Here is a 23784-nt window from a genome sequence, read left to right on the forward strand (position 1 = left end):
CATCCATGAGCGCCTTCTTGCCCCATCTAAAGGCTCCGTCCTCTGGCTTTAGCTTCAAAGATGCTTGAAGGTGTAAATGTTATATACCCACTTAAAGTCTGATTCCTGTCACATATACCGATTATCATATAATAAAGAATATATCTGGTCTTTATTCCCAGTTCCCGGCACAGAGCTTCAAAAGCCCTTGGAATTTCCTGATGAGTGTCTTTTGTATTCATAATGAGCCCCTTCTAACCATCCCTGAGTCTATGCTAATGAAGCGTGCGCCCTTAGATTTCAAGGGAGGGCTTGGCCATTGCCAGAAAGGCCACGCATGTGATTAGAAAGTTGAAAGGTTCGGCCCCACCCCCAACTCCCAAGAGGAGAGGGGGCTGGAGATTGAGCTCAAGCACCAGGCCAAGGATTAATCAATCACGCCTCTGTAATGATACCCCAATTAAAACTCTGGACAACCAGGCCTGGGGAGCTTCCTGGTTGGCCAATATATCAATTTATTGTTATATTCCATCCATAGGGAGAGAAGCTCCTGTGCTCAAGACCCTTTCTGACCTTGTGTTTCTCTTCTTCTGGTTGTTCATCTATGTCTTTTATAATAAAATGATGATTGCGAGTATGTTGTGCTTTCCCGAGTTCTACGAGTCATTCTAGTGAATTACTGAACTTGGATTTGTAGCCACATTGGACAGAAGTACGAGTGGTCCGGGGACCCCACTTGCGACTGGCATCTAAATTGGGGACAGTCTTGCTGGGACCTTGCCCTTTACCTGCGGGATGTGCACTAACTCCAGGTAGTGTCAGAATTGAATTGTAGGACACCCTGTTGGTGTCAGCGAGTTGGCACTGAAATGTTCCACTACTCTTATCTAGAACAAGGACAAAGAAAATAGCTATGACTTGAGGTTAAAAAATAAAAGAATGACCACTGTAAATGGACATCTACTTAGGCTACAACTAGGTCCCAGACCCTTCTGGACATTTAAACTTGCACTGGATACATAGATAGGAAACTATAAGATGCTGCCCCTTCCTCGTAGGGCATATGATGTACCCAGAGGAACTAGAACCCACCTAATTAACCCTAAGTTTCTCTTAAAGAAAAATGAAGGGCAACTTACAGCCATGTGCTAAGCGACATGTATGCAGCAGACAAGGACCAGTGTGAATACAGTGAGCAACTCTGGGTGCCCCAAAGCAAGAAGTCTTTTCAGCAATGTCTTCTCAGCATTCATTAGACACTACGCTCCTTCAGGACAAAAAGAAGAAAGACTTTATAGTGACCAAGAAAGATGTGGTCGGTGGCCATCGCTGGAAGTAACGAGGGCACCAACGTTTTTTTATTTTTTTCCAGAAAATTAGCAACTCACAGCAACGAATAGGACATTATGAACCCGGCCTTTCTTATACAGACTGTATTTCAGGAAAAAAACAAACAGCCGTAAGTGATAAAGGAAGAAAAAATTAACGGGAGAATTTTCCTTAATATATGTAGACAGGATGACAAATGAGAAACCACCATTTTGCAACTTCCGACGAAATAAACGGTTTAGGCAGAGATTATCGGTGGATGAACCGTGTGATGGAACGCTGATGGGGGATGCTGTACCGGAAGCAGCCAGACACGGTGAGCCTGCTGGTGTGAGGCACACGGCACCTTCCATTAAGTATTTTCGCCAATTTTCTTTTTAAACGGCAATAATAAACAAAAGGAATTGAGTTAGAAAATTCCAGAGGGAACATGGACCCCAGACAGACTTCCGAGGAAGAGAGCAGCAAAGTAAGGAGAAACAAGGACAGAAACGTAGAAGTATGCACCTTCTTACAACCACCAAGGAAAACGAGCCAAGAACGGAGGGAGAATCCAGTGAAGTGGACTTAAAGGTCAAGATCAGAGGCCCAGAGTCCATTCCTGGTTACCCTGGCAACGAGGGCCCCACTGACATCAAAAAAAAGTACGTGATGAAGCAGAGCTACACATGGCACATGGCCAGTGGCCCGGGAGGAATCTGGGAAGAGTTTGATGGGCAGACCACGAGTGAGGCCACCGACGGGGAGAATTTGTGGATCAAAGGATTATCTGGAGCCCATACGCTGGGGGGCTTCAGCCGCTCTGACCTGAGGCTTCTCCAGCCGAGTTGGGTCACATCTGGACAGCTAAAATGTTGTCACTCTTCCGTTCCATGTCGTGGCATCTGTGCCTGGGATAAAGAAAGGTGAAGAAAGCTCCCCTTGTACTCACTGGCCCAGGCCCACCGAGCCCACCCGGAGTCGGCCGTGGACCTGGAGGGAAGGAGTCAACACAGAGAAGGTCCTAGAAACCCAACTCAACCAAGAAGATTCCATCTGAGCACCAGTGGTGCCTAGCATGCTCCCCTTGGATGGTGTGCCTCGGGGACACTGTTCCTTCATCGTGGGTCCAGGCTGGGAATTGCGAGGACAATGTCTCGTGTTCTGAGGGACATGAGCAGGGAGTTGACGGAGCAGGGAGTCCCCACCAGGAAAAGGGGAAAGGCTCAGTTGTTGGTGGGAAAGTTCTGGAAAAGAGATCCTTCCCCAAGGCCGGGCCATGGTGATGGCCGGAATAATGGGAGCATGGGAGAGTCAGCAGGTGACTCCCGTGAGCTCTGACAGTGGGAGAGAAAATGCCACTAACCCACAGGAGGTCTGGGAAAACAAGAAGGGGTGCGTCAGCCCCCCCGCCAAAGATGTCCACGCCCAAATCCCCAGAACCTGTGACTATGTTGCCTTATGTGCAAAAGGGACTTCGCAGATGTGATTGAGTTAAGGATCTTGTGATGGGAAGGTGAGCTTGGATCATCCAGGTGAACCCAATCTAATCACACACGCCTTTAAAAGCAGAGAATCTTTCACACGTGACGTCAGAGAGATTCGGCCCAAGGAGAGGCAGGAGAGGGGATCTGAAGAGGCAGAGGGCCATGAGTCAGGGAATGTGGATGGCCTCTAGGAGCTGAGAGCGACTCTCGGCTGACAGCCGGCAAGGGAACAGGGACCTCAGTCTTGCAATCACACGCAAGTGGACTCTGCCAACACCCTGAGTGAGGCTTGCAAGCAGATTGTCCCCAGAACCTCCAGCCAGGAGCGCAGACCACGCGACACCTTGATCCCGGTCTCATGGGACCCAGAACAGAGAAACCAGACGGGCCTGCTGAGCTTCTGACCTACAGAACCGTGAGACAATGAACTTGCATTGTTTTAAGCCACTAAACTTGTGGCAATTGGTTTTGGCAGCATCTGTCCCACAGGGGCGGGTAAGCCCCTCGGGGACGGGGCCCTGCCGGGAGTCGGCGTCCCCGACTGCGGGACCACAGTCGCTCCACGCCCGCCCAGCCTGTGTCCAGGAAAGGCAGTCCACACCCCTTGCTTCCTCCATTCCCACTGTGAAAGGAAAATGCTGCTTTTCTAACACTTTCATGTAAAATCCCGCTTGCATCTGGTGGGCTCACACTCAGGCAGGATCCCAGGCGCTCCAAGGGCGAGACTCCAGGAGCGCCATCTCCACAGGGCGACGCCGGTCCCCCTCACGCCCGCGTCCTCCCTTCTCGTTCCTCCTCCTCCCCCCGTCTCCCTCCTTCTCCTCCTCATGCCCGGTGTGCACTCTGCTCTTCGCAGCTTCGCTCTTTGCTGCCATCGTGTGGTAACGGGGAGAATGACATTAGCCTGAGCAGGAGCAGGCGAGACCTAGAAAATGGTGAAGGATGCTTAAAACCGCTGTAATGTGATTAGGGGAGGCGGCTCATTTTGAATCGTGATCCACGCAAGAGGCATCATTCCACAATCTGTTAGTTCCACGTAACGTATATTACCTACTCACCAGGAGCAAAGGACGCGAAGGCGGCCAGGGGCTCTAAAACAACTTTGTTTTCTTTTAATTCGGCTTCCCACAAGCCTAGGGGACACTGGACAGACGCACTGAATTAATCCACTGTAGTGTTTCTGAAATCGTTCTATGCGATCTATTCCAAAAACAGGTCTTTTTCATTGACCTCAAATTGGATCATTAGGGATTCAAGTCTTTGAGTTCTGTAGGCATTCCCACTTTTAAAAATCCCCGATTAAAATGTTAATGCAGGAGATCCTCGAAAATAAATGGAACGCTGTTCATGAGAAAGTTAAGACGAAGATGACAATACTGCCCAAAGCGATACACAGAGTCGATGCAATTTCTGTCAAAATCCCAATGATATTTTTTACAGAAATGGAAAAACTCATCTTAAAATTCATATGGAATTTCAAGGGACCAAGAATAGTCAAAGTGGCCTTTAAAAAGAGGAACCGAGCTGGAGGACTCACATTCCCCTATTTCAAAACTTGGTACAAAGCTGTAGGGATCAAAACGCTGTGGTAGCTGCATAAGTGTGGACATATAGACCAATAAAATAGACTTGAGAGCCCAGAAATAAAACCTCACTTAAACGGTCAGTTGATTTTCAACAAGGATGCCAAGATTATTCAAAGGGAAGAAAAAAAATAGTCTCTTCAACAAATGCTGAGAAAATTATATATTCATAGGCAAAGAATGAAGTTGGACCCTTACCTTACACCGTATACAAAAATTAACTCAAAATTGATCAAAGACCCAAATTTTAAGAGCTAAAACTATAAAACTTAGAAGAAAACATACAGGAAAATCTTCGCAATCTTGTATTTAGCATTGGTATCTTAAATATGACACCAAAAGCATAAGCAACAAAAGAAAAAAAAAGATGAATTGGACTTCGTTAAGATTAAAAATCTTTTCGAATCAAAAGATACTATCAAGAATGTGAAAAGACAGCCCACAGAATGGGAGACAATATTTGCAAATATGATAAGGATTTAAAGTCCAGAAAATAGAAAGGACTCCAACGATCAACAACAAAAAAACAAAAACCCAATTTAAAATAAGCAAAGGACTCAAATAGATATTTCTCCAAAGAAGATACACTAATGGCCCATATGGACATGAAAAAACGTTCAACATCATTAGTCATTAGAAAAATGCAAATCGAACTAATATAAAATAATATCGAATGTCAACTCTAATTGAAAAATACAAATTAAAAACGTAAATAAAAACCACAATGAGATGCCACATCACACCTATTTGGATGGCTATAATTTTTTTAAAAAAGGAAAATAAGTGTCGGAGAGGATGTGAAGAAACTAGAACCCTTGTACATTGCTGGTGAGATCATAAAATGGTGTGGCTCCTATGGAAACGGTCTGGCAATTCCCCCAAAAATTACACATAGGATTTTCATATGACCCAGCAATCCCAATCCTAGGTATGTACCCCAAAGAATGGAAAACAGGCACTGGAACAGATGCCTGTACAGAAATGTTCACGGCAGCATTATTCACAGTAGCCAAAAGGTGGAAATGACCTAAGTGTCCACTAACAGATAAACAAATTGTAATATCCACACAATGGGAAATAATTCAACTATAAAAGGAATGAAGTTATATTCATGGATGAACCTTGGAAAAGTATGCTAAGTAAAAGAAGCTGGACACACAAGGAGAAATATTATATTATTTCACTTACATGATACATTTAGAATAGGCAAATTCAGAGGCAGAGAGTAGATGAGAGGTTACTGGGGGCTGCGGGAAGAAATAATGGAGAATTATTGCTTAATGGGTTCAGAGTTTATATCTGGGATGATGAAAAAGTTTTGGAGGTAGACGTGACAGTTACCCAGCATTGTGAATGTCATTAAGACTAGTAACTGTACACTTAAAAATGGTTAAAATGGCAAATATTATGTTATATATAGAGCACCGCAATAAAAAAAAAATAAAAATAAGTGGCACTGAGAAAAAACCACTTCAATGAATCCACTTAAAACAAGAACCAAAATCGTTAACATAAACGAGGCTTGATTGTGGAGCTATCTTGAAAAATAACAGGAATTACGAAAATAAACTTATTTTACACAATATTTGCCTCGTCTTACATTATGTTCCAATTAATTACCAACTCTCAAAATGGACAAAATGGGGTCTTCTTTCCTTTTCCAATAAAATTGTATCCTTTACTTAGAAACACCAAAACCTGTGTGTGTGTGTGCGTGCGCATGTGCGCACATGCGCACGCACACACATGCACACACACACACACACACGCACACACACATCTGAGTGCTAAGCCTAGAGGGATGTTTGCATGCACACAAATTTCATAAGGGTCAGTTCATTGGTGAGTGCCTTTATAGCTTGAGGCCTTTGCTTCTCCAAGATCATAAATATATGGAAAAGTAAAGGTACCTTGGACTCATAGATCAGCCACCTTAACACTATCAGCAGTTGACAGGGCCAGCTCCATCATTTACATAGACTAGTGTGAAAAGAAAATACGAGACTCCTTGTTCAAAACCATTAAGAATTTCAAGACTGCGACGTTGGAGCATTAAAACCAAGTACACTTCTGAACGAGGGGCCCACGAAACTGCCCCCGGCAGCAGCTGAGAACTGGAGGGCGCTAAGCAGTAGCTGAAAATCTAGGAGCGCCCACGTGGACATACAGAAGAGAGAAGGAGAGATGGTGGGGTGGGGGCCAAGGTGACAATGGGACTCCTTGGTAGCTGAGGCAGACACTGTTGCTGACTGACCCAGGCGCCGTTCTCAATTCCTTTGCCTTTCTTGCTTTCTCACTGCTAAAACATTAAGATGCTTCCCAGCCTCCATACTGACCAGTGGAGAGGAAGTCTGCTGGGAGCCTCGGAAAGCTTTTGTTTTCCTGACGAAAGGGACAACAGCCTTGGTTGGCCACCACCACCATGGTCTCTCTTATTTTGCCTCGCACACTCTATCAGGTCTGTATCTGCAATGGTCACTGAGCAAGGATAAAGGACAAGCATGAGGCCCCAAAGCCAACACACTAAGTATGGCAGTACAGAGGTCCAAGCACGGGTCCTCCAAGACGTGGCGAACGCCGCCATAAATAGCACCCGCCTGCCTCCAGATGTCTTATCACTTGAGAAAATATCTCCCAGCTGAGCTGGGTACCAAACATCCTTCCCCATCCCACAAACTTCTCCCTGGGAATCAGGGCCGGTCTCCTCCGGGTGCTACAGCCACCAAACCCACCCACCTGTCCCCACCCTAACACCACTGTCCTGCAAAGCACACACTCCACACCCACATTCGTCACGGCACTATTCCCAGTAGCCAAGAAGTGGAAGCAACCCGAGTGTCTATCGACAGATGAATGAATAAACAGAACGTGATGCGTACATACAAGGGACTATTACTCAGCCTTAAGTAGGAAGGAAACCCTGACACATGTTATGACGTGAATGAACCTTGCAGACATTATGCCGAGTGAAAAATAGCCAGTCATTAAAAAACAAATACTGTAAAATTCCACTTATATAACCTATCCGGAGCAGTCAAAATCAGAGACACAGAGAGTAGAATGGCCGTTGCCAGCAGAAGGAAGAAAGGAGGAGTTAGTGTTTAATGAATATAAAGTTTCTGTCTTGCAGGATGAAAAACTTCTGGAGATTGATTGCACGACGATGCGAATATATGTAACAATACTGAATTGTACACTTAGAAGGGTCACGATGATAAATTTTATGTTGTGCGTTTTAACCACAATAAAAAATAAATTAAAATATGAATTACCTGGAAATCCCTCCAGCATTAGCGCAAATGGCCCCAAAATTGGCCACCAGGGGGCGTTGTGCACCCACTCTCGTTTCATTCCAGTGGTGGTTTCTACAGGGGAAAAAAAACCCTGAAACAAAGTTTGAGCTCCTCCCTCCTCCTGCCCCTTGTCCCCCATCCTATCCCAGTTGGACCAGCTCTGCATTAGCCCCCAAGCTGCACCACAGTTCCGCCACACCCCTGTCCCGCTCATTGCCCTCTGTGTCCCTTCCCTCTGTGCTGGAGACACTGAGGTTCTGGGTGAAGTGCGCCCACCCTCCACAGGTCTGCAGATTGCCCAGGAGCTGGAGAAGAGGAAGAGGTGACAAGGACTCACCTGCCCCCAGGTTACCCAAAGGTGAGGGGAAACTTCAATGGAAATGAGTCAGAGACCTCTTATCTCCGGGGTAAGAACTTCAAGGTCAGCCAGGCCTGGGGTTTTCCCGCTCAGATACTCACTGTGTCATAACCGCCCCGGTGTCAGTTTCCTCACCCGTAATACTACCTGGGAGAACCGGAAGCGCTTAATAAAATCCCTGGTGCCTAGAGAGCACTCAATGAACCGGCTAGTTACCGCTCCAGGCCCGCACCCGACGCCGGCCAGCGTCTCCCACCTCCCTGTGGTTTTCTGCTTTTCTGCCACACGGCAGCCCCTCTCCGGGGTGCACATTCTCCTGAAGAAAACGTCACCGTGACCTTCTGGCCACTGGGTCAGTGATTCGACCAGGTAGGACTCAAGCAAACTGGAGCGTCTCATGGAATCCAATACAAATTGAACAGCAAATCGCTGATGAGAGCACCATAATTCTCAGAATCTGGGCTTTTGGGGGAACCCTGGCATATCCTCCCTCTCCTCCGTCGTGTCTGTCTGTCTGTCTGTCTGTCTGTCCCTCTACACCTGTTTTATTCCTCCCCTCCACACAGGTCAGCTCCGGGACACATGCCCACACTCCCTCCCTCCAGCCCGTGGACCTCACTGCCATCCCTAGAGCCTGCCGAACACTGTCCCACCTCAGGGCCTTTGCACGTGCTGTGCCCTCCACCGAGGAGACGCTTCCCTTGAACTCCCCATGGTCCGCTACCTCCCTCCTTCAAGTCTTGACTCAAAAGCCACCTCAGCGATGCCTTCCTTGACCAACTAAGGGAACATCGCAGCCCGCCCCCACCCACCCCAGCAGGCTCTAGCTCCCTCCCCTACTGTCTGGCTCTTTCCTCTTTTAACCTTGGTTATAACCCAACAAAAGTGGGTTAATCGTAGGCCTTGATTCATAACCCATTCTCCTCAGCTTTTAATGATTAATTTTAACCACGTAATAACCATCCGTGGAACCACCATCCAACACGAAAACTAGAATCTTGACAATGACCTGCATCGGATCACGCTTCTCCCACCCAGCATCACACCCCCCACCATAATTCTCATTCCGAATCCTGTATTTATTCTTTATTCTTCCCTCGTTTCCTTTCTATAGTTTATTATTTATTACATGTCTGTGAGTATAGTTTTAGTTGCTTTTAACTGTATATAAAAGGCATCGTGTTTATGTAATGGGACATTTTTCACTGGCCATCCTATTTCAAAGATCCATCCATGTCGTAATGATGTGCGGCTAGAGTTCCTGCCTTTTGACTGCCGTGTAGTATTTCACCGTGGGAATTTATTCATCTGCTCTCCCACGGACAGGCATTTGGTCTGCTTCTCAATTCGGGCCACTGCGAACAGAGCCCCTGGGAACATCCTTCCACGTGATGCCTGTTGGAGATGGGCAAGAATTTCTGCAGGGTCTATACTTCGGAGCAGAATTGCCTGGCCATGGCCCGTGCATGGGCTCAGCTTCAGAAGATGATGCCATACTGTTTTCTAACGTGGTAGCACCAACTCACATCCCCACCAGCCATGTCTAAAATGTCTGTTCTCCAGAGCACTCGCGCCTTGTGATATTCTGTGTATTTACTTAGGCATTGGTTTGTCTGCTCTCTCTCTCCACCCTACACTAGCATGTCAGCCCCGGAAAGGCAGAGATTTTTGACTCTTGTTCACTATTGTACCCCCAGTGCCAGATCGGTGACTGGCACCTACTAGATGCTCAATAAACATCTTCTGATTGAATGAACAAGGGGATGGCCCCAAACAAGACCCAAGAGCTTGAATTTGTACCTTCGGCCCAATTACCTGGAGATGGACTATATCAACTCTCTCTGTGTCTCAACTCCCCTCCCCCGTCCTACCCCCAATCCAGCGAAAGCACGATTGGCCAAAAACTACTGATGCCTGGACACCCAGGCCGACGAAATCAGAGTTTCTGAGGTAGGGCTTCCCTTTCAGTAACTCCCAGTGGCTCTTAGAATAAAACTCCCAAACCCACACTGGAGCTTACAGGGCCCCTCGTGGTGGCCCCGCCCACTTGGTCTCGCCCCTCCCTCACTCCTGCTCCTTCCCAGTGGCCACTCCATCCTCTTCTCTGTTTCTTTAACACACCAAGTTCTTTTCTACCTCTGGGCCTTTGCACATCCCTGTTCCCTCTGCTCAGCCAGGTTAAGACTACGAGTGCTTTGGGGGAGTAGTTGAAATGTCGCCTCCTCTGAGAAGCCCTCCCTAGCTGCTGAGACCCAGTAGGGTCCCTGTTAGAGGCCCTAGTGGCATCCTTCTCCTTCATGGGTTTTGCAGAATAATCACACTTTGCGTGATTCTTTGATTGGTGTCTCAATTTCCCAGCAGACTTTGAGATATAGGAGAGCAACAACCATGTTGTTTTGGTTATTGCTGCGTCTTAGCACATAGCCCAGTGCCCGACACATAGGTGGGGTCTAGTATTTGGGGGATGGATGGATGGACAGATAGGTGAGTGGATAGATGGATGGAGGGATGGTTGGGTAGGAGGGAGAGACAAAGGGAGGGAGGAAGGGAGGGAGGGAGGAAAGAAGGAAGGGGTACTTGCACAGATGAATGTATAGATGAGTGGGTGGGTGGGTGGATGGGTGGATGGATGGATGGATGGATGGATGATGGATAAGAGAACAAAAAATGAGTTCATCTCTTTCCACCATCTTTCCGTGCCTCACGTGAACGTCCTGGCCGACGTGCTCAAGGACACCGACAGTGCTGGGAAGAGAGGCGAACTCCAGGTTCCTTTAGGCCATGCTCCCAAGTCGTTGTCTGGTTTCTCAGGGTGACGATGAAGCACGGTTACACGGGCGAATTGAAATCATTGACGGCCACAGAGTGAGAAAATCATTGCAAACCTCACAAGCCGGTTAAGTAAGTGTGATCAGCCCCAACCGGATGTGGAGCTCAAAGATCTAGAAAAGTGACAGAATGATCTCCCATCTCATCAGTTTAATTTCATGGCACCGATGACCTCAGCTAGCCAGTATCACGGCCGTGAGGAAGGAAGACGAAAGCATACAGAAAGGGAAATCCTGGGATTCTTTTTATAGAGATGTGATACATACATACAAATTAAAAAAAAAAAAAAAGAGTTCGTGATTGAGTGTGTTTGTTCTATTGGCTCCTCCACTGGTGTCTGAGCCATCTCCCCAACAGACTGTGGGCTCTTTGAAGGCCAAGTGCATTTTCCTCCTTGGAATCCCTTTGCCAGGCTGCTCCAGATCCCCAGCTCGATACCATTCATTAGCTGCTTGGGAGCTGCAAACAGGCTTGGGATTCAGATCCTCATTCTGCCTCTGATGCCCTGTGGCAACTTGGCAAGCCACATATCCTCTTTCAACTTCAAGATTTTTTTTCCCCCCCATCTGTAAAATAAGGACAATATTACCTACCTGGTGGGGCAATTGTGAAGAGTACTAAGGATTCGGTAAGTGCCTGGCACACAATAGGTACTCAATACACGATCAATGTCATATAATGAGCACGAGGAACACCACACAAGATGAATGTGACACAGTCCCTGATCTTACGGACGTCTTACTCTAGCAGGGACGGCTTTGAAGTGGCTAATTGTAATAACAGGGTGTCACATCCAGGAATGGGCAAAAGAACACAGAGGAAAATGGGATGAATTCAAGGAAGGCTTCCCAGAGGAGGCGGCATTCAGTTAGGCCTTACGTAACGTTATTCAGTCGGGTGTCTTGGGTTCTTCTTTCCACCCCGCTGCTAAATTTCCATGTAACCTTAATCTAGTCTTTTCCCCACTCTGGGGTCCCCAGATCCTCTTCTGTAACATAAGGTTATTGAGCATCAACTCTGAATCGTTCGAAGAGGAAAGCCAGGGCCCTCCTTCCCAGAAAAATGCACACACGTGAGTTTGTCTGTAAGGAGGAGGGGGACTTTCACAGACCCCTGGAAAACCATCAGTGGGCCGTAGGCTAAAATCCCAGAGCTTGGTGATGCCTTCGGAGTGTCATCACTGCAGAGCTGGCTGGCCCTGCCCTCAGATAGGGCATCTTTCTTTCGTTTGCAGCGAGCACAAGCAAGCAGAATCATTGGCCCAATCTGGAAAAGCCCATCAGGCACCAGGCTGCAGGACAGAGCAGGGGTCTGGGGAGGGGAGGTCACTCCAGCTGGCTGGGGAACCGGAGTTCAGTTCTGGGAAAGCGCCCCTAAGCAGCCCGCCTCTGACTCCGCCTAGTTTATCACCATCTGCCCCGGGGGGAAAAGAGTGTGGGCTGCCCTGGGCAAGCTCCCAAACAGGCTGCTGACCCCGGTCTGCCGCCCCGGCTGGAGTTCCCGGACGCATCCTTCATCTTCCCTAATCTAAACACCCACAGGCCCCGAGTGGTCCACCCCCTCCCAGCTGATGTGTGTCCTCAGCTGCATCCAGCTTGCCAGAGGGAGGAGAGCTCGCCATTCCATGAACACTTGAGCTGCTGCTACCGCCTGCATGGCTTTCCATCCAACCAGCCCTCACCCAGCATTTATTGAGCACGTGTTCTTTGCAGGTATCTGTGAATGAGATAGCAGAAGGCCCGCTCTTACCTTGCCCCAAAGTATCTGCCTCCTAGACTAGGTCTCCGCCCATCACCACAACCCCCGCCCCCCACTTGGGGGAGCAGGATGCTGTTGCTAACCTACTCACTTGGAGTAGGTGGGGGCTTTGGGGATGTGGGCCCTGGGCTGGCTTATCGGGTCCTGGGAGGAGAATCAGCTCTGGGTCGGTATCTGGGCACTGCTCTAAACTGCTGTGTGATCCTATTTCTTACCCTGTGGGCCTCAGTCTCCCCATCTGTACACTTCAGAGTCCATGATTTGCATCCTGCTCTGAAATGGGCCTTGCCAGCCCCTCCACAGCACCCCCACGCCCAGAATAGTATAAGGAGAAGCAACCCTAGAATGCTCTTAAATCTTTCTTCAGACAATCCTGATCTAAGTCATTCATCCAAGCATTTATTGAGCACCTAGTGTGTGCCAGGCCCTGCACTGGGCAACGGGAATGTAAAGATGACTAGGTTTCAAGCAGGCGACCCACAAACACCCCACTCCATGCCTTGCGCCCTGCTCGGGGGTCCGGCGACCTCCTGGGGTCCCAGGTGGGCCTAGCTGAGGATTTGGGGCGCCCCGAGACTCGCGTGTCAGCGCCGTAGGCGCTTACGGCCGCGATCTGTCTCCTCCCCTTCCTCCTCCTCCGCCCCCTCCCCCTTCCCGTCCCCGAGCGCGGCGGCGGCCGCCTCCCACCCGCGGGATCCCGGCGTCCGGCAGCCGGCTCACGCATCCATCCGTCGGTCGGCGGCGCAGCGGGTCCGCGCGCGGCAAGCCCAGCGTCCGGGCGCGCGGCGGCCGCGGGCCCGGGAGGGAAAGGGCGCGGAGGCGGGACCGCGGCTCCCTCCCACTCCGGGGGGAGCCCAGGAGTCGGCAGTGCTGAAGCGCGAGCCTGAGAGGGAGGCAGAGCAGAGGAGAGGAGGTGAGAGTGCGGGGTGCGGAGGGACCGCACCCCCGGCTCCTGCGGGGGCCCGCGCGCGCTTCGGGGAGGTCTGGGCTGGGGAGAGGGAGCACTTACCCCCGGGGTGGGAGGCAGCGACCATCCAGCCGTTGGCTTCTCCTCCTCCGTGACGCGACCCCCGGGGGGGCCCTGGGCCGCGCCTGCAGCGCGGCTCATCCAGGCGCATCCCCGCGCACCTGCATCCCCCGCCGGGGCGCGGGCCCCGGGGGAGGGGAGCGCCGGAGGAGCTGAGGAGGGGGGCCACAGACGAGAGTCTCGAAAAATCGCGCTCCCAGCCGAGCCCTCCCTTCAGGCCTGTCCCAGGGGGACGCGGGCAGCGACCCCCTTTAGCCCCCTTGCTGCCCCCCGCCATCGGTTCCCCATTGTTCTCAGCCGATCGCTCTCCCGGGAAGGGGGAGGGGGTGCCGCGCTCTATTCTTAAAGGGCCCTCTCCCCTTCTTGTCTCCCGGCAGGTCGCGAGCACGAGTGGGGTGGGGCGTGCCCACGGGCCCCCGCCCCCCTCGTCCCCCCAGCTCAGCTCCGGAGCCGCAGGCCGGGCCAGCGGGCCTGGGGCACGCGCCGCTCTCCTCCCCAGTGCGTTCTTCAGCCACCCAGGCCTTCCAGGACACAGTGGAGTGGGTACCAGGGGGACAGGGACGCCCCCTTCATCAGGAGCCGTCGGGGGGGCGGACCCGAGACAAGACGAGCAGCCCCACTGGAGCCAGGCGCAGAGTCTGGGACGCAGTTGGGAGCGCAGAGGGCTGGCTCGGTGCCGCAGAGAGCAGCAGGCTGGGGCCGGGCCTCCTGGGTGACAGGCCCTGCGCCGCCGCCGGGAAGAAGGACGGGAGACCGGCGAGCAAGAGACTGGACCTAGAGTAGGGGCGGCTGCCTGAATCCCTTATGTGAGCCGAGGGAACCAAGGAGTTTAGAACAACGTTTCTCCCACCTCAAGACAGACGCTTGATTTCCAGAGCAGCACCCTTTATTGGAGACACCCGGGCCAGGAAGGGGTCCTTGGATGCTGGAACACCACCCCTCACTCATTTAACTGAGGCTGCCGGGCCTCACAGAGGACCGGGCGTCAGAAAGGAGGCGGGACAGCTCTTGCTGCCCTCCTGGGGAGAGAGGAAGTTCCCCGCCTGCTCCCAGGCCCAGGAGGAACTGGGCCAGTAAGAGTAGGGTCCTGGCCCCTGAGGCGGCAGCGGCCATGTCACGGCCAGGCCAGGGTGTCATGATGCCCGTCACGGGGCTGGGCTTCCCACCGCAGAATGTGGCCCGGGTGGTGGTGTGGGAGTGGCTGAACGAGCACAGCCGCTGGCGGCCTTACACGGCCACCGTGTGCCACCACATCGAGAACGTGCTCAAGGAGGATGCCCGCGGTTCCGTGGTGCTGGGGCAGGTGGATGCCCAGCTGGTGCCCTACATCATCGACCTGCAGTCCATGCACCAGTTTCGCCAGGACACAGGTGAGTGGACTCGCTCCCCGCCCCGCCCTACCCGCCAGGCCCGGCGGAGACACAGACGCCACCACCATCACCGCCGACCACCATCTTTCCCAGTGGGATGCTGAAATCCCTCAGCATCCCTGAGAAGGGAACCTGGAGCTGCAGGCCGGCCAATCTGCTGATCCAGCCTCCCTTTTCCTAGCCTGGTCCACTTAAGACGTCAGTTCCAATCTAGCTTCTTAGTCGTAGGGCCTTTGGCAAGTTCTAGCACGTCTCTTAGACTTAGTTTCCTCACCTGTGAAGTGAATGGATTATTATCTCTCGCAGCCGTGTGAGGATTAAATAAAATCGTGCTCACTGAGCACAGCATCTAGAACAACCTTAGAACTCAATGATCGTAGTAAAAGGACTGTCCCTGTACTTCCTCGTTTGATTTTTTTTTTCCCCCTAACAATCACAGACAGTAAGTCTTATTATGGTGTTATTAGTCCCATTTTACAGCTGAAGCAACTGAGTCTCACAGACGCTGAGCAATTTACTCTCAGAGCTGGGATTTAAGCCCAGGCCGTTGAATTCCAGAGCCGAGGCTCTTTCTCGGTATCCGGTGTTGGGGTGTTGGGGTGGTGTGATGGAGGTAGTAGGGACGAGGCGAGGGGGTGTTGGCGGGTGTTGAGAGGGATGGAAATGATGGACGAGATAGTGTTGGTGGTGACATCAGTACTCCATTGGTTGTGGGGTTGGTGGTGGTGCCGATGGCTGCGTTGGTGTTTGTCTTGGGGCTGTTGTGCCAGGGTGGTAATGATGGAGAGAATGAGGTCGATGGCAGTCTTATTGGTCGTGTGATAAGTGATGATGATGAGAAAAACGGGGAGGTCCAGTCCCAGCATTCTCGTTCTGGAGATGGGCCATCACCATGGAGATCTCCCCGAGTCGTTGTTGCCTGGTGGTCCCCATGACAAGCATGGTGGGCAGCGGGGGATGGTGAGTCTCTGCCTCCTGCAGGTTTCCAAAGAATCTTTGTCATGTTTGACCCCAAGGACCAGCTGGTGGAGGTTTGGGGGACTTCCTGTGAATCTCTGGATGGCAGAACTGCATGTAACAGTCTTGTCTTGGAGACACTCAGACATGTCCCCTCTCTCTAAAGCTATGCCACCCAATATGGCAGTCACTAACCACATGTGTCTATTTGAATTTACATATATTAAAATTAAATAAAATTTAAAATTCTGTTCCTCAGTCCCACTGGCCACATTTTAAGTGCTCAGTAGCCCCTTGTGTCTCATGGCTGACATATTGGACAGCATAGATCCAGAACGTTGTCATCTGCGCAGAAAGTTCTAGTGGATAACTCTGCTCTGGAACACAGGCGAATCGACACACACACACACACACACACAAAAGGTTTATTGACGTTACTTCTCTGTCCGTCTGTGTTTCCATAACTGCAGCCACTGGTGATGCCAATCATTCATTCATGCCGCTGTCTGATCACTTATCGATTTCCTGCTGTGTCTAATTCTGTGCTAAGCCCTAGAATACTGCACAGAGCCATTTAGACAGGGTCCTGAGTAGAGGTGACCACGGGCAGACCTGTGCTGGAGATCCCGGTGGAGTGGGGGAGTAAACAAACATAATCTCACAGGTACTCAGTGGTAGGTCTGAGACTGTGAAATGCAGCTGGTCTGGGGTGGTCATGGGAGGCTCCTTCAAGGAAGGGATGTTAGAACGGAAGTCCGCAGAGTGAGCGAGGGGGGACAGGGTTCCGGGTGGAGGAATAGCCGATGCAAAGGCCCTGTGGTGGGAAGCAGGGTACATTCCAGTCCATTGTGTTTGGAGTGATGGAGGCAGTAGGGACGGGGCGAGCGGGTGTTGGCGGGTGTTAGGAGGGATGGAAATCCCTCCTATCGCGGGGTCGGTGGTGCAGGATGAGGTTGGAACAAGGCCTGGACAGCCACGAAACAGGCTTTGCGTTGTTTGAGCAAGTCACCGTTGAGTCCTCACGCCCATTCTTCCGGAGAGGCTCTGAGTCTCTGACGGAGAGATGAGAAGTGCTAGGTACCCCTGACCCGTTCTCTCTGGTTTCTCCTGGAACTTCCTCTGGTGGAAGCAGGGGTCTGACAGCAGAAGGAGGTGGTTTTTCTCCTTGGCTTGCTGTGTGGCTTTCTGCGGGTTCACAGCTTGTGCTGGGCGGGGAAGTTTCCCAGGGCCCGGCTTGGGGGGGGGTTGGTCCTTAGACCAAGGATAGCCCCACCCAAGGATGCCCCATTTCATTCCCAGCACCCCCACTTGGGCTCCTAGCTCCCCAAACTCCCTCCATTCTCTCTTCCAGCGGGCCCCTTACTCTCAGTGGTTCAACTGGATCCCCCGGAAGTTTAGCTTCAGTCACTTTCCCGCACCCCTCCCCGGAGCTGCTCACTCCACACCTGCCCCTGTTTGCCGGAAAAGGGAAAAAAAACACTCATCCCTCCATGCGCTCCTGGGAGCCTGCCCGGACCCCCTAGCGAGGGAGGAAGGCCTGGGAACAGATGGGGCTGGCAGGGGACCTAAAATGCCGGGAATGCAGAGAAAACCACTGGAGGGAGGGGCACCATGCCTCCCCACCGCATGTTATGGTGTGCTCCCCACTTCTCTCAGAAGCAGATCAGTGTCAAGAAAAGACATCTCGTCTTCACTGTTCATGGTTCGAGGAAGAGCCTCAGGCAGGTGCCCTCACCTCTCCAGGCCTTAGTCTCCACACCTGTGAAATGCGCAAGTGTCACTTTGCTAACAGGTTTTCTGGATGGATGGAGAGAACCACGCCTGTGATTTTTATCCCACAAACCTCGGCTAATCACCCACCAAGTGCCTAGAATGTTTTGGACAGTATGGATGCATGAGAAACGTTGGGGAGGTCCCGTCTTAAAAGATTATGGTTTCTCGCTCTCTCTTACACACACACACACACACACACACACACACACACACACACTAATATAAAGTTGTAAAACTCAAAGCTTACCTATATGTACTGAAACGAACGCAGCTTCTATGCAGATTTTTAAACTGTAAAATGCTTGCTAAGTTCATTGAAGTGGAACTTTAATTTGGGGAGGGGGGGAATAGCAGCACGCCCCAGCTTTGCTAGCGCCCTAACGTAGGAGCCGGCGGACTCTCTGATAAGGTCAGAAAGTAAATATTTTAGCCTTTGTGGCTCTGCGGTCTCCGTGGTAGCTCTGCCGTTGTAACGTAAAAGCAGCCACGGACAACATGCAAACGAATGAACGCAGCCGTGTTCTCCCAAAGCTAGTTGTGGACCTCGAAATCTGAATTTCATATAATTTCCACGGGTCATGAAATATTCTCTTTTTATCAACCATTTAAAAACGTGAAGATCGCTTCTAGCTCGTGAGCTGAGCAAAAGCAGGCGGTGGGCAGATTTGGCCTCGCCCACCCGCTTGCACGCTGCTAACACACAAATGCCCTGTCTGTGTGTCTGCCACGCAGCCAGCTGAAGAAAGCCCAAGTAATCAGGCTCAGAGCACAGAGGCCAGGCCAGGCCAGGCCCCATGGGGGCTGCTGTTTGTTCAGCAGGTGCCCCCTCACCTCTCCCCTGCTGGGCTGTTTTCATCGCTCCACACAGGGGGTGAGGTTCCCTTTGAAGCCCGACAAGTCCGGAACCCACGTGGAGGGAGAATATGGTGACACTGGGCCACGTGAACTTAGATTACTCACAGAGGTGTCCCCCTGTGAGGCCACAACTTCCCGGAGGGTCATTTGCCACCCATATCCCAACCCCCTCCGTTGGGGCAGCAGAGTCTGGATTTTCCACCCAGCCCCCCAGCTGGATGGAGGTGTGACCTAGCCACTTCCTGGGCAATTTCCAGATTCCTCCCTGAGCTCACATGGTGGGGGCGGGGTGGGGGGGAGCCTGAAGAAGGAAAGGCCACTTTTCTGATTGACTGGTGACTCCCATTCTTCTCTCCCTCTGCCAGTAGCAGCCTCCTGCCCATTCTACAGGTGGGACAGCTGAGCCCAGGGAAGGCCAGACTGGGGACTATCCACAACTGCTGTCCCCAAGGCTCAGCACATGGTTGCGCCAGCTCTCCCAAGCTGTCAGGCTGGAGTGACAGGTGGTGGCTGGTTTCAGCATCTCCCAAACCATCCCTTCTGTAGGTGGCCTGGGCTCCACTCAGGCCCAGTCCCTTCCCTTATGGGACTATCCTGTCCGAGGACACGCTTAGGCTATTGGAGATGGCGCGGGGCCATCCAGAGGGAAGAACAGTAATCTAAACACTGCTAGTGTTTAGACTCCTAGGCAGGTCATTGCGCAGATGAAAGACTGAGGCCCAGAGAGAGTAAGTGACTTGCCCAAGGTCACACGGCCAACCTGTCCCGAGCTGGAACCCAGGCCATTCAGACAGTTCTAGGGATATAGAACAAGGTAGCATTTAATGGTGGACTGAGAGAGTCCCTACCCTCTTCTTCTCTCTTGAGAGTTCTGTCGGGGCTTGTCGACAGCATCTCTACCAAGGCAGGAACAGCCTGCGCAATCCCAGAGGCCTCCAGGCCAGCTCCCTAGTTACAGGACCCCTTGAGACCCTCTCCCAGCCAAGCGTGGAAGGCCCTGCAGCTGGGCCTGACAGCAGGGGCAAGGATGATGATGTGTGTTTGAGGGGGGAAGGGTCTGTCCTAATGTGGCACAGGTCAACTAATCCATACGCGGGTATCTCCCATTCCCACCTGTCACATTGCCACCATTACAGAGTCACCCTTTTGGCCTCTGGTTATTTGTCTGCCTACAGGATCCTCTTCTGATACCATAAAGTCATCCTCACTTTTATTAGTCAGTCAGTGGCACCTGCTCAGTGACAGGCCCTCGGCCGGGTCCTGGGGACTCAGAGAGAAGGACAGGACCCCTGCCTACTTGATTTCAGAACCCCGTGGAGGCAAAAGCAGACCCACGTGATGGGAACAGCAGTTGAGCTCTCAAACTCACGAGGCCACAGATAGAGATCTGCATTCCAGCTTGACCCTTGTCTGGCTGTGTGACTGTGGGCAAGTGCCTTAACCCTCTCAAAGCCTCAGTTTCCTCCACTGTAAAATAGGAATAAGAATCATCCGTACCTGAGAGGGTTGCCGTGAGGATTAAATGAGATAATGCTGGTAAAAACATGGAGAATAATACTTTGCACATAGTTAGCATTCATGCTTAAGTAGGAAAATGATTTAAATGCCTAATGGGAGAGGTGTAGGTGGCCTTTGGCCTGGTAATGTGGGCAGTGTGTGGCCTCTGAGAGGGAGGACTTCCTGGAAGAGGAGTCCTCTGAGGGTTTGTGTGATTTGAGGGAACAGCACTGGCAAGGTTCTGGAGGAGACCGCAGGCCCGGGTGGCTGTAATAGAAGAAGGGAGAGGGAAAGAGGGGGTAAGGGAGGCCTCTTGGGTCCCACGGGGCCTGGCTGGGCCGCCAGCTGCTGCCCTTTAGTGGCCGTGCCTCGGGGGACCCAGAGCCGTGGGGCAGGGCCAGCGTCGTTAATCACGGATCCTCAGAGGCCAGAGCTGGAGCAGGCTGGACAGGGGCTGATGCAGACACTTCCTTCCAGTCCCTTGGGGCTCTCTCCACCCAGCCAGCAGGTATCACTCCGTTTTACACATAGCAAAGCGGAGACTCAGAGGATAAGGAGCTACCAGCCCAAGCTAGGAGGCGGTGGGTAAGAGATTCAGATCCAGGCCGGTGGTGCCCGCCTCACGCTGAGCCCGCTGCCTTAGCACCTTGGACAGCGCCACCAGCGCCCTGCCCACTCCCGCACGGTTCTGGGTGAGGGGTTCTGCCTGGGGCGGGGTGGGAGTCGAGGAGGTAATAGGGAGGCAAGGCGTGCAGTGGCGGGGGAGGGGATGGGAGGCGGGGCCAGGATTGAGCCAAGCAACAGGAAGGTGAGGGGGGTTCCATAAAGGAGGCCGCCACGATGGGAAGATAACCCCGTGGGCCGTCCGGCGGGGAGGATGGGAAGTCGTAGGGGGAAGGTGAGTGATCTGCGAAGACGCGGAGCATTAGAACGGGCTCCCCAATGGGGAGGTGACAGAGGACATGATGACAGGCTAATGAGGAGGGGTCAGGATGGGAAGGTGATGGGGCAGGACTGGTCAGGCCGTGGGCGAGGGGGTCTCTAGCCTCCTCGGTGTGGAGCTCTCACGGCGTGGAGGCAGCCACAGCCTCCCAGACCTCCCTCGTTCCATCGCTCCTGCCTCACACCCAGGACGGCCTCCAGGCCCCAAGTCAGCCGCCCCCCCCCCGTGAATCTTCCCAGCCTCCCAGTTGACAGACGCCCCACCAGCCCCCAACTGCCCCCGAATGAAACCAGCCAAGAATACGGGGCCCCAAATCTAGACCCGGCTGCCTCAGGGAGCCTTGTCGGTGAGGCCCAGACTCCAGATTCTCTTCCTAGCAGCTCGCTAGTAATTGGGGGTTTGGCAGGGAGCGAACTTGTGCCTTTCGATAAACCACCCTCCCTTCCCTCAGCCTCAGTTTCCTTCTCGGTAATGTGGGTCCAACAATAGTACCTATGTTGTGGGATTATGGAGTGTTCATTCATTCAGCAGGAATTCAGTGAAGGTCTACTATGTGCCAGGCACTGTGCTCAGCACCAGAGATGCAGCATTGACTAGGACAGACACAAACCGCTGCCCTTCTGTTCTGGCGGGGGGTGATGGGTGTAATACAGGAGGCAGGACACTGAGGAGGTCCTGGGATGGGGGGGCTGTTCCTGACCTTGGGGCTCCAGCACTGCCAGGCTGGGGGCTGAGTTCCCCCCAGGTCCTGTGTGGCTGTGTCCTTGCTTTATGCCCCTAGGCAAACACCCCTCTCTCTCTGAGCCCCTCCCACGTGGAGCTGCTCTGGGATGCCACCTCTCCCTGCCCAGGCGATAGTGGCAAGCAGGTGATGGGGTCTGGGAGGGAGTCTGGCATCTGGCCCTGGAGCTGAAGGCCGTGAAATGCAGAACAAAAGATGAGGCGATCAAAGGCAGCAGCGCTGGCCGCCAGGACAGTCCTTCCAGCAGCCACAGCATAGCCACCTCTTCTCCCGATGACAGGCGGCCCCACTGCCACTGAACCCTTCTCCCCTCTCCTTCTGACTGCAAGCAGGGTGTGCTGGGGAAGCACAGAACTAACCTGAAATTGCACCGTTATGGAGCTCTCCCCAGTTCCTCTCTTCCAGGGAACAAAGGTTCATGCGCGCCAAGGTGTTCGTCACCTGGTACTGTAGAAACGAGTCAAGGGGCCTGGAGTCAGATCTGGCTGTAATGGATAGGCGATTTGGGCCAAGTCCCTTCCCCTCTCTCTCAGGCCCAGTGCCTCCATCCAGGCAGAAACTGAAGTGCGTGCCGTGGCTGGGATGGCAAAGGTTTTCAACTGTTGTTCTCTAGCACCTGGTACACAGTAGGTGCTTAATAAATCCTCAAAAACATGAACAGAGAGACCGTGACTCAGCTTCTGCTAACCGTTGCCAAGAAGGCCAGTTAATCCCTACGGCCACATCTTTGGATATTTTGGGATATGTGAAATCCAGACTTGAGTGAGTCCACCCCAATTTTTAAATGCCCGGTCATTGTATTTTTTTAAATGTAAATAGTACGTGGACCAAAACAACATCACGTCCACCGGTAACTTATAATCTCCTGCCTAGTCATTTGTAGCACTCAGGTACATCCATATGTGTGTGGTCACTCACTCATTCATTCATTCATTCATTCACTCATTCACTTAGCTGGCATTTTCCAAGTGCCTACTTCCCTGTGCTCCTGGCTATGGAGACGTGCTAAGGTGGCTGGGCTGAAAGCCAGCCAAGCCTTTGAGAGGCTCCCAGAGAACACAGACACCTGGACTTTGAGTGAGCTCTGTGCTTTAATAGGACTACGGCAGGTGCACGCTGCTGTGGGGGCCCCTAGGAGGGAGTGACTCTCCCTAAGGATGATGAAGAAGACTCCAAGAGGATCGTGCTTGAGCCGGACCATGGCACCCGCATAGGAACTGAGCGGGCAGGAAAATGTGGTGGGTGGGTGGAAGGACATTCTAGACAGAGGGAACAGCATGTGCAAACGCACAAAGGCATCACCATGTATCATTTGCTCAGAGAATAACTGAAGTTTGGTGCGGTTCGAGTGTGAGGCTGTGCAGACAGCGTGCGATAGGGCTTGAAGATGACCCAAAGATCCCTAAGGGCACTAGGGAGCTATCGATGGGTGTTGAGCAGGGGAGTGGTGTGGTCAGATGTGAGTTCATGAAAGCACCCTCTCACATAATACATGTGAGAGTGTATTATGGGGATACAAAGGGTAGAAGGTGGGACCCAGGACAGAGGCTCTTGCAATAGTCTAAGCAAGCAATGATGGTGGCTTGGACCAGGCTGGTGGCAGTGGAAGTGGAAAGAAGTTCAAATTGGCCTGAGTGAAGTTCTGGCTTCGTAGCTCAGTAGCTGTGTGACTTTGGGCAGTCCCTTCATCTCTCTGTGCTTCAGCAGTTCTGACAATATTGGTGCCCACTCCGCTGAGCGTGGTGTGGATTGATTTGACATATGTGAAGCACTTGGAACAGTGCCTGGGACACAGTAGGCCTTCCGTGAGCATTTACTACCGCTAATATCATCGTCGTCATCATCATGTCGATTTCACAGACGAGGAAGGAGTGGCTTGGAAGGGTCAGGTCAGTTGGTCAAGGCCACACAGGATACTGTCTGTTCCTTCTGTTTTCTATCCCCCCACATTTCCCACTCTTGACTGTTGCCACTGTGCCAGGGGGTCTGAACCTGAATCTGTTGGAAGCCAGGTGACAGGGAAGC

General features: G+C 52.1%; 2 protein-coding genes and 1 pseudogene across 2 annotated transcripts in view; 2 read left to right on the forward strand and 1 right to left on the reverse strand.

Moving 5' to 3' along the window:
- LOC120606732 (formin-like protein 5) overlaps positions 1-13845 on the reverse strand; it is an 18661-nt gene extending 4816 nt beyond the window's left edge. Inside the window, exons 1-4 of the mRNA XM_039868193.1 lie at positions 13605-13845; positions 13283-13478; positions 12371-12553; positions 716-721 (exon numbers count right to left, since the gene is read on the reverse strand). Of these exons, the coding sequence (XP_039724127.1) occupies positions 716-721; positions 12371-12553; positions 13283-13478; positions 13605-13703 (484 nt within the window). The 5' untranslated portion in view covers positions 13704-13845. The remainder of the gene's footprint in view (positions 1-715; positions 722-12370; positions 12554-13282; positions 13479-13604) is intronic.
- On the forward strand, positions 10599-11195 carry LOC120606733 (40S ribosomal protein S15a-like; annotated as a pseudogene).
- Positions 13375-23784, forward strand: part of DTX1 (deltex E3 ubiquitin ligase 1) — a 33153-nt gene continuing 22743 nt past the window's right edge. Inside the window, exons 1-2 of the mRNA XM_039868189.1 lie at positions 13375-13508; positions 14000-14992. Coding sequence (XP_039724123.1) covers positions 14734-14992 — 259 coding nt within the window. The 5' untranslated portion in view covers positions 13375-13508; positions 14000-14733. The remainder of the gene's footprint in view (positions 13509-13999; positions 14993-23784) is intronic.

Source organism: Pteropus medius, unplaced genomic scaffold, assembly GCF_902729225.1.
Source record: "Pteropus medius unplaced genomic scaffold, Ma_sr-lr_union100, whole genome shotgun sequence".
NCBI classification, from domain to species: domain Eukaryota; kingdom Metazoa; phylum Chordata; class Mammalia; order Chiroptera; family Pteropodidae; genus Pteropus; species Pteropus medius.